The following is a 14,870-nucleotide window of genomic DNA, read 5'->3' on the forward strand; positions in this document are numbered from 1 at the left end:
GGGGCTGCTAACAATAGGAACACACCTTCACAGGGAAGGCTGCTAACAATAGGAACACACCTTCACAGTGAACACGGTTTGCAAGTATCGTTCTTAGAAAAGTCTTTATTAAATTGTTCTTGATATAACATTCACTGATATAATTAACCTAAATTTTAACATATAACATTTTAAATTTATATTTCTAGTATTCTTAGAAATACATGCTTTTTTAAGAGATCATAATTACTTCACTATATTCATTACATAATGAGGGTCCCTTTCATTCTTGACTTTAAGACTGTTCTCAAACAGTTTGCAGGTAGCATTCTCAGAAGAATCGTTTTAAGGAGTGATGTTTTTTGTTGTTGTTAATCCTCACCCGAGGATATTTTTCCATTGATGTTTAGAGAGAGTGGAAGGTGAAGGATGGGAGGACAAATAGAAACATTGATGTGAGAGAGACACATCTATTGGTAGCTCCGGGCAGGGCCTGGGATGGAACCTGCAACCTAGGTATGTTCCCTTGACCGACTCTAACCCGGGACTCTTCAGTCTGAGACCTACGCTATTCACTGAGCCAAACCGGTGGGGCGATCACAAGTGTTCTTAAACACTTCATGAATTTCAGAACTTATGTCGCTCTCATTTACTGAATTAACAGTACTCACAATGCACTTGCAAGTGGTGTTGTTAGAAACATCATTAGTGCCACTGTTCTTTTTTGGGGGGAATTAGCAAAGGGTGATCGTTATTTTTTTAATTTTAAAAATAAAATACTTTTAATAATATGTACATAGTTGTTCTAAGTATTCTATTGGTTAAGATATTATTTCTTAATTTGAATATTATTTCAAATAACAGTAACACCTCATTTTCCCATTGTAGCCAGAGAATGAGGGATTCGTATTGTCTGTGTAACATGTTTTTATTTTTTATTACGGAAATTATTACAGATGTCCCCAATTTAACCACCCATTGTCCACCTCACCCAGCCCTCACCCCCCTTGCCTTCACCAAACTGTTGTTGTGTCCATGGGCTATGCACATATGTTCTTCAGCTGATTTCTTCAACTTCTTTTATTGAGTCCACCCCCTCCCATGTCAGATCTGTTGGTCTGTTCCATGTACACATGTCTCTGGATCTATTTTGTTCCTCAGTTTATATAGATATTAATTTCAGAGGATGGGAGACGGAGAGATAGAAACATCAATGATGAGAGAGAATCATTGATTGGCTGCCTCCTGCATACCCCACACCTGGGATGGAGCCTGCAACCCAGGCATGTGCCCTTGGCCGGAATTGACCCCGGGACTCTTCAGTCCACAGGCTGATGCTCTATCCACTGAGCAAAACCAGCCAGGGCTCACCAGTTTATTTTGTTCATTAGATTACACATGTAAGAGACCATATGCTATTTCTTTTTTTCTGATTGGCTGATTTTCTCTAACATAATAATCTCGAGGTCCATGCATACTGACATAAGGATAACAGTTCCTTCTTTTTACAGCCATGTTCTATTCCATGGTGTAAATGTACCACAGCCTTTTTATCCACTCATCTACTGAAAGGCACTTGGGCTATTTCTAGACCTTGACTATTGTAAATAACATTACTATGAACATTGTGGTGCATATGTTCTTTTTGATTGATGTTTTGGGATTCTTAGGATTTATTCCCAGAAGTGGGATCACTGGATCAAAAGAAAGTTTCATTTTTAATCTTTTGAGGAAAATTCCTACTGTTCTCTACAGTGGCTGCACCAGACTGCATGGCCACCAGCAGTGCCCGAGGGTTTCCTTTTCTCCAGTCCTCGTCAGCACATGTTGTTTGTTGATTTATTTATTGATGGTAGCCATTCTGACAGGTGTGAGGCAATACCTCATTGTGGTTTTAATTTGTATCTCTTGATGATTAGTGACTTTGAGCATTTTTTCATGTCTATTGGTCATCTGTATATCCTCTTTGGAGAAATGTCTATTCAGGTCCTTTGCCCATTTTTTAATTGTTTTGTTTATTTTCCTGGTGTTAAGTTGTATGAGTTCTTTTTTAAAAATATATATTTATTGATTTTTTTTACAGAGAGGAAGAGAGAGGGATAGAGAGTTAGAAACATCGATGAGAGTGAAATCGATCAGCTGCCTCTTGCACACCCCCCACTGGGGATGTGCCTGCAACCAAGGTACATGCCCTTGACCAGAATCGAACCCGGGACCTTTCAGTCCGCAGACCAATGCTCTATCCACTGAGCCAAACCGGTTTCGGCTGTATGAGTTCTTTATATGTTTTGAAAATGAACCCCTTATCTAATGTATCATTTGTGAATATGTTCTCTCATACAGTGAGATCTCTTTTCATTTTGTTGATGGTTTCTTTTGCTGTGCAGAAGCTTTTTATTTGATGTAGTCTCATTTATTTATTTTTCCTTTTGTTTCTCTTGCCCTCGGACAATGGTCGGCAAACTGTGGCTCGTGAGCCACATGTGGCTCTTTGGCCCCTTGAGTGTGGCTCTTTCACAAAATACCACTTGCGGGCGCTCACATACAGTGCAATTGAAACTTCGTGGCCCATGCGCAGAAGTCAGTTTTCAGCTCTGAAAAGAAATTTCAATCATTGTACTGTTGATATTTGGCTCTGTTGACTAATGAGTTTGCCGACCACTGGCAGCAGGCATATTGGTTCAAAAGATGTCTGAGATTTATTGTCTATGTTTTCTTCAAGATTTTTTAATGTATTTTTTGTGTGTGATATAAGCTGGTGGTCTAATTTAATTTTTTTTGCTTGTGCCTATTATTTTATTGAGGATTTTAGCATCTTTGTTCACTAGGGATATTGGCCTATAATTTTCTTCCTTTGTATTAGGTCTAGTAATAATTAATGTCGTTTTCTAATACTTTTAAAAATCGAATTTATTTAAACAATACAACAAAATTTAATCAACAATATAGTTGCCATTGTTTTCTACTACTTGTGCCCAATGCTCAGGAAGCATTTTAATCCCTCTGTTGTAAAATTCTTGTGATTTTGATGCAAAAAATTTGGTCAATGCATTTTTGAGGCATTCTTCATTATTAAATTTTTTTCCAAGAAGAAAGTTTTGCAAAGAACGAAACAAATGGTAATCGGAAGGGGGCAATATCAGGAGAATATGCAGGTTGAGGGAAAACTTCCCATTCCAACTGGCGCAGTTTTTCAGCAGTGATTCTTGCAGTATGCAGTCGTGCGTTATCGTGGTGAAGAATTACGCCCTTCGATTAATCAGTGCAGGTTCTTTTTCTCTTAAAGCTTGGGCTAACCTTTCCAATTGGGCACTATACACTGCACTTGTAATGGTTTGGGTAGATGGTAAAAGTTCATAATGAAGAATTCCTTTAAAATTCCACCAAACACACAACATCACTTTTTTCGCATGCAAGTCAGGTTTTGGCGTGGGCTGCGGAGCCTCATTTTTGTCCAACCATTGAGGCCGCCTTTTCAGATTAACATACAGCACCCATTCTTCATCTCCGGTAACAATTTGCTCTAAAAATGGCAAACGGTTTTGACGAGAGAGGAGCGAACTGCAAATTGTGACTCTTTGATTATGGTTGTTGTCGGTCAACTCATGAGGAACCCATTTTCCAAACTTTTGGACTTTGCCAAGTGCATGCAATTGATTGGAAATTGTTTTTTGTGAACAATTTAAAGTTGTCGCAAGCTCTTGTTGCGTAATTTGAGGATTTTGCACCAAAAGAGCTTGAAGAGCTTCTTGATCAAAATTGGACACACGGCCTCGACCACTCTTGTCATCTAACGAAAAATTTCCCTCGCGAAATTTCTCAAACCAACGCTGGCATTTTCTGGCGCTAACTGCACCTTGACCAAGAGCACTACAGATATTTTTTGCAGCCTCACTTGCTTTTCTTCCTAATTGGAACTCATAAAGCATGCAGTGCCGAATATGCTCTTCATCCGCCATCTTCTTAGCCCTAGTTTTGCAACAAAAACCAGACCAAACACAAACTTTTTCAAGCAAAACTTGTTAATTGCACTTCACACGTTCTGTAGATACCACGTGTTTGAAGGTTATGTCAATACAAGTCAACGCCAAGCAAGATTTTAAACGAATGTTTAAAAACGACATTAATTATTACTAGACCCGATAGTATCTTTATTTGTTGTTGGAATTAGGATAATACTGGTCTAAAAAGAGCTTGGAAGTGTTCTTTCCTCTGGGTTTTTTTTTTTTTTTTTTTTTTTTTGACATTCTTTCTTTTCAAATATGTCCCTTTAACATATTTTGTAATACCGGTTATGTGGCAGTGAACTTTTAAACATAATTTTTTTGTCTGGATAGCTCTTTATCTCACTTTCAAATCTAAATTATAGTCTTGCTTCACAGAGATAGCCTTCATTGTAGGTCTTTGTTGTTGTTGTTTTTACTTTGGTTATTTTGTGCCAAACCTTTCTGATCTGCAAATGTTTTGTTGAGAAATAAGCTGACCTTTTTATTGGAGCTTCCTTGTACATAACTGTTTTGCTCTGCTGCTTTTAAGATTCTCTTTTATTTTTAACTTTTGGCATTTTAATTATGATTTGTGCTGGTCTAAGTTGTTTAGGATTGTATGTTTGGGACTCTCTGTGCTCTCTGAAATTGTATGTGTATTTTCATTCACCAGATTAGAGAAATTTTCCATTATTATTCTTTTCTAATAGGTTTGATGTCTTTCTTCTTTTTTTTTTTTTTTTATTGATAGTATCTCTGTGATACAAATGTTGGTATGCTTGATGTTGTCCTATAAGTTTCTTAATCTATCCTTATTTATTTCATTATTTTTCTTTTTGCTGTTCAGATTGGATGTGCTTTCTTTGTCTTTCTAAGCTGATTTGAATCTCTGCTTCATTTGAATCTCTGCTGCTGTTGATTCGTGTTCTTCGTTTCAGTTATTGTGTTCTTCATTACTCATTGGCTTGTTTTTATATTTTCAATTTTCCTTTTAATGTTCCTTCTCTGTTGAAGCTCTCAGTGGGTCCATCTTTCTTCCCCTAAGTTCATTGAGTATCCTCATAACCGGTGTTTCGAACTCTGCACCTGTTTGATTGCTTGTCTCCATTTTGTTACTAAGCTCTTTTTTCCAGAGGTTTTTGTTTTCCTTTTCATTTGGGTCATATTTCTTTCTCTCCTCGTTTGTGCTGCCTCTCTGTGTTTGTTCCTATGCATTAGGTTGATCTGCTGCATTTCCTGTTCTCAGAAGAAGGGCCTTGTGTGGGATGTGCCCTATAGGACCCAGTGGTACAGTCTCCCTGTCACCTGGTTGGGTTCTCTAGGTCTTTCCTTTGTGTGGGTGGTGTGGGCCCTCTGTTGTAGTTGAGTCTTTATTGCTGTTGTGATGTCAGTGTGAGGGGCTGACCCTTAGACTGACAGGCTGTGAGAAATGTCTGTGACTGCAGCAGATGAGCTGTTGTGCAGGGGCTGGCCTGTAGAGTGCAATTTGCTTTAGTGGGGTTCTGCTGCCTGCTGAGCCTGCCTTTTGGGTTTGGCATTTGTGGAGCTGGTTGGGTGGTCCTCTGTTGTTCTGAACCTGGCCACAAGGTATATTGCTTCTGAGGCCTTTGTCAGGGGAGGGGGAGTGGGGGGGGGGGTTTGGTGCTCTGGTTTGGTCCAAGGTCAGCCACTGCCTGTGTCCTGCCCAGGGCTACCTGGTAGGAGGTACAAAGTGATCTGCAGAGGGTTGCCACCTGTGGTTGGCTTGGAGGTACCTGGGGGAGGCTAAGTAGAGAACTGATCCAGCGTCCACTAGTTTCTTGCTTAAGGCAGCTTAGCAAATGGTAGTGGGCCTGCTGAGGCCAGATGAGACTTGTTTGGTATTTTTTAACTTTAGCAATATTTCAGGAACATGTACACTGTGACCTGAGGTAGCCAGTCTGTTTGGGAAAGAGATTGGGGTAGGAGCATAATTTTTGTTGATCAGGACCAGGGAAGGGTGATTGGTGTTAAGTAGTTTAGTGAATGGCTTAGATATTGTGCCCTTTGAGCTTCAGGCTGGGAGTGAGGGGGACTCAACAAAGGAACGATGGTGTCTACCAGCACTTCTGTCCTTGTAGTGAGCTGCTTTAGCCCCTGGCCCTCCAGCCCTCACCCTAAAGTTAGTACGTCCAACTCCCCGCTGTATGTCTCTGGCACTTTTCATGCTGCTGCCCCAGTGCTGGAGATCAGAACAAACTGCGTTTAAGTAAGTGAGTCTGTGCATAGGTCTCCAGCAGCCCTTCATCTCACTCACCTGCCACCCCACAGTTAGAAGTTGTGGGGCCCTCGTTTTCTGGCTCTGAAGCCTTAGGCTGTGGGGCCTGGGGTGGGGCTGGGACTGCTTGCTCCTCAGGGGTTCTCCACAGCTGAGAGCTCCCTCTCATTTCTTATCCCCACTGCATGGATGTGGGGCCTCTTCAGACCAGGTCCCGCCTCTCCCACAAGTCTCCGGTGGCTTCTTCTTCCCACCCTTAGTTCCAGGCGCTCTGCTCAGCTGCTCTTCAGGTGGTTCTCAATGACGGGTCTTCTGTAATTTAGTTGTAACTTTGATGCAGTAATGCATAGTGAAGGGAAGTCTGTTTGCTTTTATTTATAATTTATCTTCGGTATCAAAAATATAAGAAATATTCGGTTTATAGAGCAATGTAATGGGTATGAAGTCTTCTAAATCTAGGTTATGTTTAAAATTTAGGCTGGGGAAAAGAGCTGTATCTTGAGTAGATTTATCACACAGATATTCTTTTGAATATAATTTTGTTCAGGAAAGTAGATTAAGAAAATAGTTACTACTGTGTCAATTTTCTTGATATTGACATAGTTTCTGGGTATTATAGTATTTTTCACAGTTATCATGAAACTTTTACCTTCTTGACATGTATACAGATAGGAGAGTGTATATATACTTGAGCTGAATATATTGGTTTCTTACTTCTTCAACTCATCAACTGAAGAGGATACATCTGTATGATATATATGTGTCTGTGTATATGCACACATACGTATTAGAAATCTGAAACATTTTCATTAGCCCATGGACTAGATGGACTGCTGTTTCCAATAACATGTTTTATTATACTAACAAAACCAAATTTAATAAAAAACAAGAAAAAAATGAGACACTTTTATGAAAGGGTTTACATTCACGCACCTGAGTTTTCATCAGCGTGATTCGTCATCTTGCACACCCATGTGGTAAGGCGGGGCTGTGCTGTCCTGATCACCAGCCACATGGGTACTCCCTGCCACTCCCACGTGTGTCCCGCCCCTGCTCTCCCGCAGTCAGTCCTTTGCTTCCCGCTTCCCACAGTGTTTGTAATTCCCACAGCTGGCCCACTGGAGCAAGAGCGGTTCGGTTTCCCTGCATTCAGTGGCATTTCTCGCCTGACCTGGCTCGTCTCTCTCTTCGGGGAACTTTCTCTTGTGTCTGCCACTTTGGAAGAGCGAAAGGAAGATCATTACCTGAAAATGACTGTCTGCTTGGAGACAGAGAACAAACGGTAGGTTGTGAGAAACCGTGAAGAGAAGAAAACTTAAAGACATTTTCCTGAGTTCATCAGAGTGAATCTAGAGGGGACCTGGGGGATCTACACCCTTAGCCCCAACTCCAGAAGGGCTGCCTGCTTTTGCTAACAGGACAGTTACTAATATTTCATGTATGTTGCTCTAGTTCTTCTTCACAACAGCCATGAAAGGTAAATAAGACAAACATGATACCCTTTGCTAGTAAGTAAACAGACTTATAGAATTTGAGCAGGTTGCCTGAGCCATACAGTTGAGCAATATGAGATCTAGTAGTTTCTGTGGCCGGAATATTTCCCCAAATCCTATATAATAAAAGTGGAATATGCAAATCGACCAAATGGCAGAATGACCAGTCAGTGGGGGGCAGGGCCAGCGAGCAGGTGGTGCCAGGCCAGCCAAGGCGCATGCCAGCTGGCAGAGGGAGGAACAGCAAAGGGGGGGGGCAGCAATCAGTGACAGTGGAGGGGCGATGGGGGGGCTATAGGGGAAGGCAGCACTGTCACCTGATTCCCTGTCCTTGCCTCCTGCAGAAGGAGGCTGAGGCTGGGTGGCAATGGCAGAGTGATGGGGGTGGTGCCGTTCCCTGATTGGCTGGCCCGGTCGCCTCCCGCAGAGGGAGGCCAGACTGTGGCTTAGGCCCACTCCCATGGAGCAGGTCTAAGCTGTCAGTAAGACATCCCCTGAGAACTTCCAGACTGTGAGAGGGTGCAGGCTGGGCTGAGGGACCGCCTCCCTCCAATGCATGAATTTTTGTGCACCGGGCCTCTAATTTTAGTATAAAAGTTTCAGACATATGGTGAGGTTGAAAGAATTTTGCAAAGAACACCCTTACAAATACCACCTAGATCTTGCCATTAACATGTTACCCTGCTTGCTTATCACATGTCCAAAATTTGGGTTACCTTTATCATCACATCATACTGTCATACTGTTCCCCAAATATTCTGATTCTCTCTCATACCAAGTCTTTTTTCAACAAAAAACACATTTATCAATTTCTTTTAAAAGCATGTCAGCTGTGTAAAATATTTATTTATTTATTTATTTTTAAATATATTTTATTGATTTTTTACAGATAGGAAGAGAGAGGGATAGAGAGTTAGAAACATCGACGAGAGAGAATCATCGATCAGCCGCCTCCTGCACACCCCCTGCCGAGGATGTGCCCGCAACCAAGGCACATGCCCTTGACCGGAATCGAACCTGGGACCCTTCAGTCCGCAGGCTGATGCTCTATCCACTGAGCCAAACCGGTTTTGACAGCTGTGTAAAATATTTAAAACAGCGAAGGTTTTAGAGTTCCTAGGTGTGTGGGTCTCTTGGTAGTAAAATAAACAGACCATTAAGGTATTTAAAAAAAGGGAAAATTTTTTTTTTCCTGAGTGAAACCTGATGTCCACTTAGAGGAGTTTCCTCTTTCCTAGGCAAAGGCAGAGGTAACGGGTGATGGACAGCACGTGCAGTGATAGCTCTGATGCTGGTCACGTGGATTTGCAGCCATATCCATGGCAGGTGCTGTGCCCTGTGTTCAGAGCTAACGGTAGCTCAGGGCGCTGCAGGAGAGCAGGGAAGGGGCACCTGGAGAGTCAGATCGTGCTGCTTAGAGGGGGAGGTGCTGTGCTGGGTGCTGGAGTGGGAATCAGACCGGAAACAAGAGCTGACTCTCACTGCAAAGCCCCGGGTGAAGGTGGGGCAGATGGCAAGGACCATAATTTTTTAGTTCACATAATTCTCTCCACCTCACAAATGGCATTTTTAATTTCACCACCATCACCACCACAACATAGGTAAAGATGTTGTGCACTTGTTATTCATTTTCACTCTTAGGAAGTTGAAGTGGAGGAGACATCCTGGCATTTTGTATTCCCTCAAATTCCAAGGCTGAATGTTATTTGGAGGGCTCTGAGAAATTGTCTCAGGTAGATTAGAATATTTGGAATATTCAGTGCTTTTTGTCTGGTGTTAAAGCAGTTAATAAGAAACATTGATAGTAATCTTTGTCATCACATCCTGGAATGTTTGTAAAGGCTGTGTCATGAGTTTTAAAGCTAGCCATAGGCTGACACTAATATCATGTCACTTGTCATCTCTACCTCAATAAAGCAAACACAAAACAAAACTCTAAAAAACTAGCTATGAAATTAACTGTTTTTTAAAATATATATTTTTTTTATTTCAGAGAGGAAGGGGGAAGGAGAAAGAGAGATAGAAACATCAGTGATGAGAGGGAATCATGGATCGGCTGCCTCTTGCATGCCCCTACTGGGGATTGAGCCCACAACCCAGGCAGGTGCCCTAGAACAGAATTGGACCTGGGACCTATCAGTCCACAGGCTGACGTTCTATTCACTGAGCCAAACTGGCTGAGCTAAAATTAAACTTTTTAGAAGAATTTATACCAACTTTTTTATAGAGTTGATAATAATCATGTATTTTTTTTTATTCGAGTCATAACCAGAAAACAGGTTAGTTGATAGATTTGAACACCTTACAAGCTTACTAATTTAACTTAATTACTGTTTACCAGAGTCTCTGCCTGACCTGAAGGTGAACATCACGTTTATGGGTTAGTGTTGATTCACACGTGGATCGTGTTAATGGCTTCCAGAACAGGCAACGAGCTGCACCACAGTTCCTTGAGCAGAAGGGTCCCCCCTGCTTGGTTTACAGACTCCATGGGGTAGTGTGCTGTGTGCAGAAAGCCTCTTCTCCTGTGTGTGCAGCTCTTGCTTCTGACTTTGCCGGGAAGAATGCTTTGGGATCTGTGAGCCACTTTTCTCTTTCTCCCCCAAATCTTTTCTTAGCCTGCAGGCCAGATTTTACAAGTAGATATTTTTCCAGGCCTTGTCACTGCACGTGAGGAGCCTCTGCCGGTTGTTTCCAGATACAAATGGTTAAGTTGCAGCTGTCTCCAAACAGCAAGGTGGCATGGAGCAGGACCCCAGCGGGATGTGGGGAGAAGGGGAGGCATGCTCTTCAAAGGCCACAATAGAACTAGCAAGACGGGGATCGTTACTTGAAACCCTGTTGTATTGTACAATTGCTAAAATTCACTCATGGTTTTTGTCTGAGTTCTTTCCTCATCCCCTCTTCATGTGCCTCCACTCTCAATACCACGCCCAATACAACCATGACAGTAAGCAAAGCCTGTGTCCGGTGTGCCGGTATCATCGACTTCTTTGAGAACATAATGCAGGGATACTTTCTCATTAAAATGCACATTCGCATGGGAATAGTTTTCACAAAATCTCAGGTGGTGCATGAGTTGCCTGTAGTTCCTATCTTTCTCCCCTAGAGGGACCCATAAGGCTCAGAGTAAAAACTCCTGAATAACCAAGTGGTGTTCACAAAAAGCACTGCATGAATCCCCCTGTCTGTGGCAAAATTAAAGGCCTGTTTGGCACTAAAGTTGGGAATGACCGTGGGGGGCTGGTGGAGGCTGGGATGCCACCTTGGCCACCACGGGGAGCAGCGGCTGCGGGGCAGGTGGCCACAAAACGAGGGCCTGTTCCCAGGAGGCAGCAGGCATTCCCTGGTGCTGCCCTGGGCTAACACCTCTGATCTTTTGCCTTTGCAGTCCGCTGACGTGGATCGAGGAGAAAGGGCCTGGTCTAAAACGAAACCGACATTTAAGCTTCCATTTCACGTCGGGGTCCCTGGAGGATGTGCCACATGTAGGCGATAATAAGAATATTTTCCTGAAAGATCAGACCATATTTGTCCAGAAACTCTTGGGCCAGATTTCGGAAGCGGAACTGGCTGCTGAAAAGAAGCGCATCCTGCACTGCCTGTGGCTCGCGGATGAAATCCAGAAACGCTGCTGCTGAAAGGAAGAAGGAAAGAAAGCAGTGAAACCACAGTTTGATTTTTATCGAGTTGGTTTTAACTCTATTCTTGCAATTAAACACGTCTTGGGGACACAGGCTTTGCTTACTGTCATGGTTGTATTGGGCGTGGTATTGAGAGTGGAGGCACATGAAGAGGGGATGAGGAAAGAACTCAGCTTAAGCTGATCCAGTGCTTTATATGCCTGGTTTCATTTACTTTTTCCAACACCCCTCTTAGAAGGGGATGACCAGGCTTGTTCCCGTTAGCACAGTGGAAATTCTTGCTTCCAACCCCACTCAGGCACCCCACCACCACAAAATAGCCCCATGAGCCTTAGTCCCTGCTTAAAGGAATTTTATTTTCTCTCAAACTTTCACTAGTCGACTATGCTAAGTATGCAGGTTTCTTAAAATGAGTGAGACGTAGCTACTGCCCCCAATAACTCACAGGGTCATAAAGGAACCAGTTGCATAAACCGGTCATTGTAATGGAGTAGGTTCAATAAAAAAGATATATATCCTGGCCTTCCAAAAAGGAGTCCAGGGAGATTCTGCCCAGGAGTAAGTCAGCTGTAAAGATGAGAGCAGGGCTCTCCTGGCAGAGAGCTCTGTAAGGAAGCAGAGTGAGAAGCCGCCTGGGGAGAGCCATGGGAACCCTGGCGTACTGGGGGCAAGTCTTATGCTGGAGGAACCCCCAGCCGGGGAAGGAGCTGGCGTGTTAAGTGTCAGGCAATGCTGATGCGCGGAAAGGTGTAATTTATTAGGGGAGTGGCACGGTCAGCTGAGAGCCAACCAATATGTGTGTGCTTCCAGCCTTTGCTCTGCCTGGACTTGTCCCTGAGGTCGAGTCAGACTCTGCTGAGCTTGAGGAAGAATCAAGAATCAAGTCCCAGGAAGTTGCTTTTTTGTTTCATCGAAGGTCCTATTGCATTTTCTTCAAAGCTGGGTTAGCTTTCTTGCTTCTGTAAATCCTCCACTTGTTTTTTTGCCTCCTCCTCACTTGCCATTAAACAGTTCAGAATCCATTGATGGAGGCAAACTCTATTTTTTTTTTTTACCTGTTTATATTATTCCATCACCATAGTACATTAATTTAAATATGTTAAAGCCTTATGGTTATTCTTACATTTGCCATATAAAATAATTTGTAATAAATATCAGTCAATTTATTTTTTTGTTTGGTTATATACATCAAATGTCCCTTAAGGTCAGGGAATATTGTATTTATTTTTTATTTTATTTTATTTTATTTAAATATATATATATATATATATATATATATATATATATATATATATATATATATTATTGATTTTTTTACAGAGAGGAAGGGAGAGAGATAGAAAGCCAGAAATGTCGATGAGAGAGAAACATCGACCAGCCGCCTCCTGCACATCCCCAGTAGGGGATGTGCCCGCAGCCAATGTACATGCCCTTGACCGGAATCGAACCCGGGACCCTCAGTCCGCAGACCGATGCTCTACCACTGAGCCAAACCGGTTTCGGCTTGTATTTATTTTTGAATGCTGTGCAGCCTTATGACAGAACTTACAGAGCAGGCCATAACAAGAATGGTAGGAAGTTTGGAGGAGCAAGAGAGCAGGCTGGAATCCCACAGCAGCAGCTAAAGTTCCAGAGGTATATTTCTACTGTGGGGGGTGTCCTCTGAAGAGTTTGGGGTCTAAACCCCAAGCCAGGGTCCCCAGAACAGAGGAGCAGAACCAGGAAAGACGCCCACGTAACATTTGGCTTAGAAAAAGCAGTGGGGTTTCTTTTGTCAGGGAGAGACAGCTGGAAATGCAGGCACCCACTTAAAGGGTCAATACACAAAATTTTGTTTGCAGCCACTCCCCCTGTGCTCTGAGGGAGAGAGGGCAGAGGGGTCTAGAACTGCACGAGGAGTCTCTGGTGATGGCTCTCGGGAGAGAGCTGAGAGGTCAGCCAGCAGGATCCCTATTCTGAGTCATTCCCCCATACTGCAGAAGCCATCTTTCCCAAGCAGAGCAGCCTGGGTAAAGCAATAGCTCCACCTGGTGGCATCCTTCTCCACACACCCTGCGGAGAAGTACAGCTGGAGGCTCTTTATGTGACTAAGCCTAACAGATAGCTTGCAGGCAGAAGCAGATCTCAGGGTACCTTGAGATATTTGCTGATATGCCCCTGTGCCCAGTGCTAGTAACAGCAGACCTTGGTGCACAGCTCGCTCCTTTCCACACTCTTCTAGCCCCAGCAGATGGAGCCACAAGCTCACTAATAGCTCCAAACAAGCTATTCTGAGACGATGTCTGACATTGGCCTGCACCAGCGTCCCTTTGAAGAGGTCCAGAACCAATAAACCCAGTTGCAAGCTTCAGACAACAAAGCAGCATATCCCCAGGGAGATCTCGGCAGGCATTAAACCCTGCCGAGGTGAATTTGCTTCATGTGATCAGCACGTGCACAAGTGCTTGCATGCTGTGTTGAGGGCTAAGCCTCCCTGAGGGTTAATCCAATGCACAAACAGGCCAATAGCAATCAAGACTCAATTACAATAGGAGGGCCCACATCACAAAAAATACATTTTTAGAGCACCCAGCTCAGGTGATCAAGAGGATTGTGTCACAGGCCATCTATTACTTTAGGCCACTCTACCAAGAGTCAGCAGACCCACCTAGTTCATAGAAACAAACAGGCAGCCAAAATGGGGAGACCAAAGAAACAGGCTCCAAATCAAGGAACAATAGAATTATCCAGCAGAGCTAAAATGAGAGGGAGGTATGGTACTTATAGATTTCAGAATAATGATTATAAGGATTCTCAACAGCATGAAAAGGGACAGAGAAACCATGAAAAATGGACCAGTGAGAGATGAAGAATGCAATATCTGAAATAAAGAATACACTGGAAGGAATAAACAGTAGGCTTGATGAAGCAGAGGATCAATTCAGCAATTTGGAAGACAAAAAAAGGCACGAGATCAGAGCAGTAAAAATAAAAAAGACTTAAAAAGAATGTTGTCCCAAAGGACAACATGCAATGAACAACATCCATGTCATAGGGGTATCAGAAGCAAGGGATGAAAAACCTATTAGAATAATGACTGAGAACTTCCATAACCTGGTGAAAAAAGAGATATACTTTTTCACCAGGTTAGGAAGTCAGTTACCTACGAGGGAACTCCCATAAGACTGTCAGCTGATTTTTCAATAGAAATGTTTCAGCCAGAAGGGATTGGCATAAAATATTCAAAAAGCAAGAGCCTAAAACAAAACCAAGGCTACTTTCCCCAGCAAAGATATCATTTAAAATTGAAGGAGAAATGGAAGAAAAGAAGAGGGAAAAGTAAGAAAAAAAAGGAGTAGGAAGATGAGGAGGAGAAAGTTTAAAAAATAAAATGGCAATAAATACATAGCTATCAATACTCATTTTAAATGTAAATGGCTTAAAGGCTCCAATCAAAAGATATAAGGCAACTGAATGGATAAAACAAAACCCATGTCTTTAAGATCCCCACCTCAGAATGAGAAACACAGACTAAAGGTCTGGATGGAAAAAG

The 14,870-nt window shown here is 42.7% G+C and overlaps 1 protein-coding gene across 2 annotated transcripts in view; it reads left to right on the plus strand.

Annotated features, from left to right (window-relative positions):
• The window catches only part of BLVRA (biliverdin reductase A), a 52,225-nt gene extending 40,799 nt beyond the window's left edge, over positions 1-11,426 (plus strand). For both annotated transcript variants that reach the window (XM_036424567.2, XM_036424610.2), the window contains 2 exons: positions 7,312-7,483; positions 11,086-11,426. In XM_036424567.2, the coding sequence (XP_036280460.1) occupies positions 7,312-7,483; positions 11,086-11,335 (422 nt within the window). In that variant the 3' untranslated portion in view covers positions 11,336-11,426. The remainder of the gene's footprint in view (positions 1-7,311; positions 7,484-11,085) is intronic.
• The last annotated feature ends 3,444 nt before the right edge of the window (positions 11,427-14,870 follow it).

Source organism: Pipistrellus kuhlii, unplaced genomic scaffold, assembly GCF_014108245.1.
Source record: "Pipistrellus kuhlii isolate mPipKuh1 unplaced genomic scaffold, mPipKuh1.p scaffold_m20_p_10, whole genome shotgun sequence".
Taxonomy (NCBI): domain Eukaryota; kingdom Metazoa; phylum Chordata; class Mammalia; order Chiroptera; family Vespertilionidae; genus Pipistrellus; species Pipistrellus kuhlii.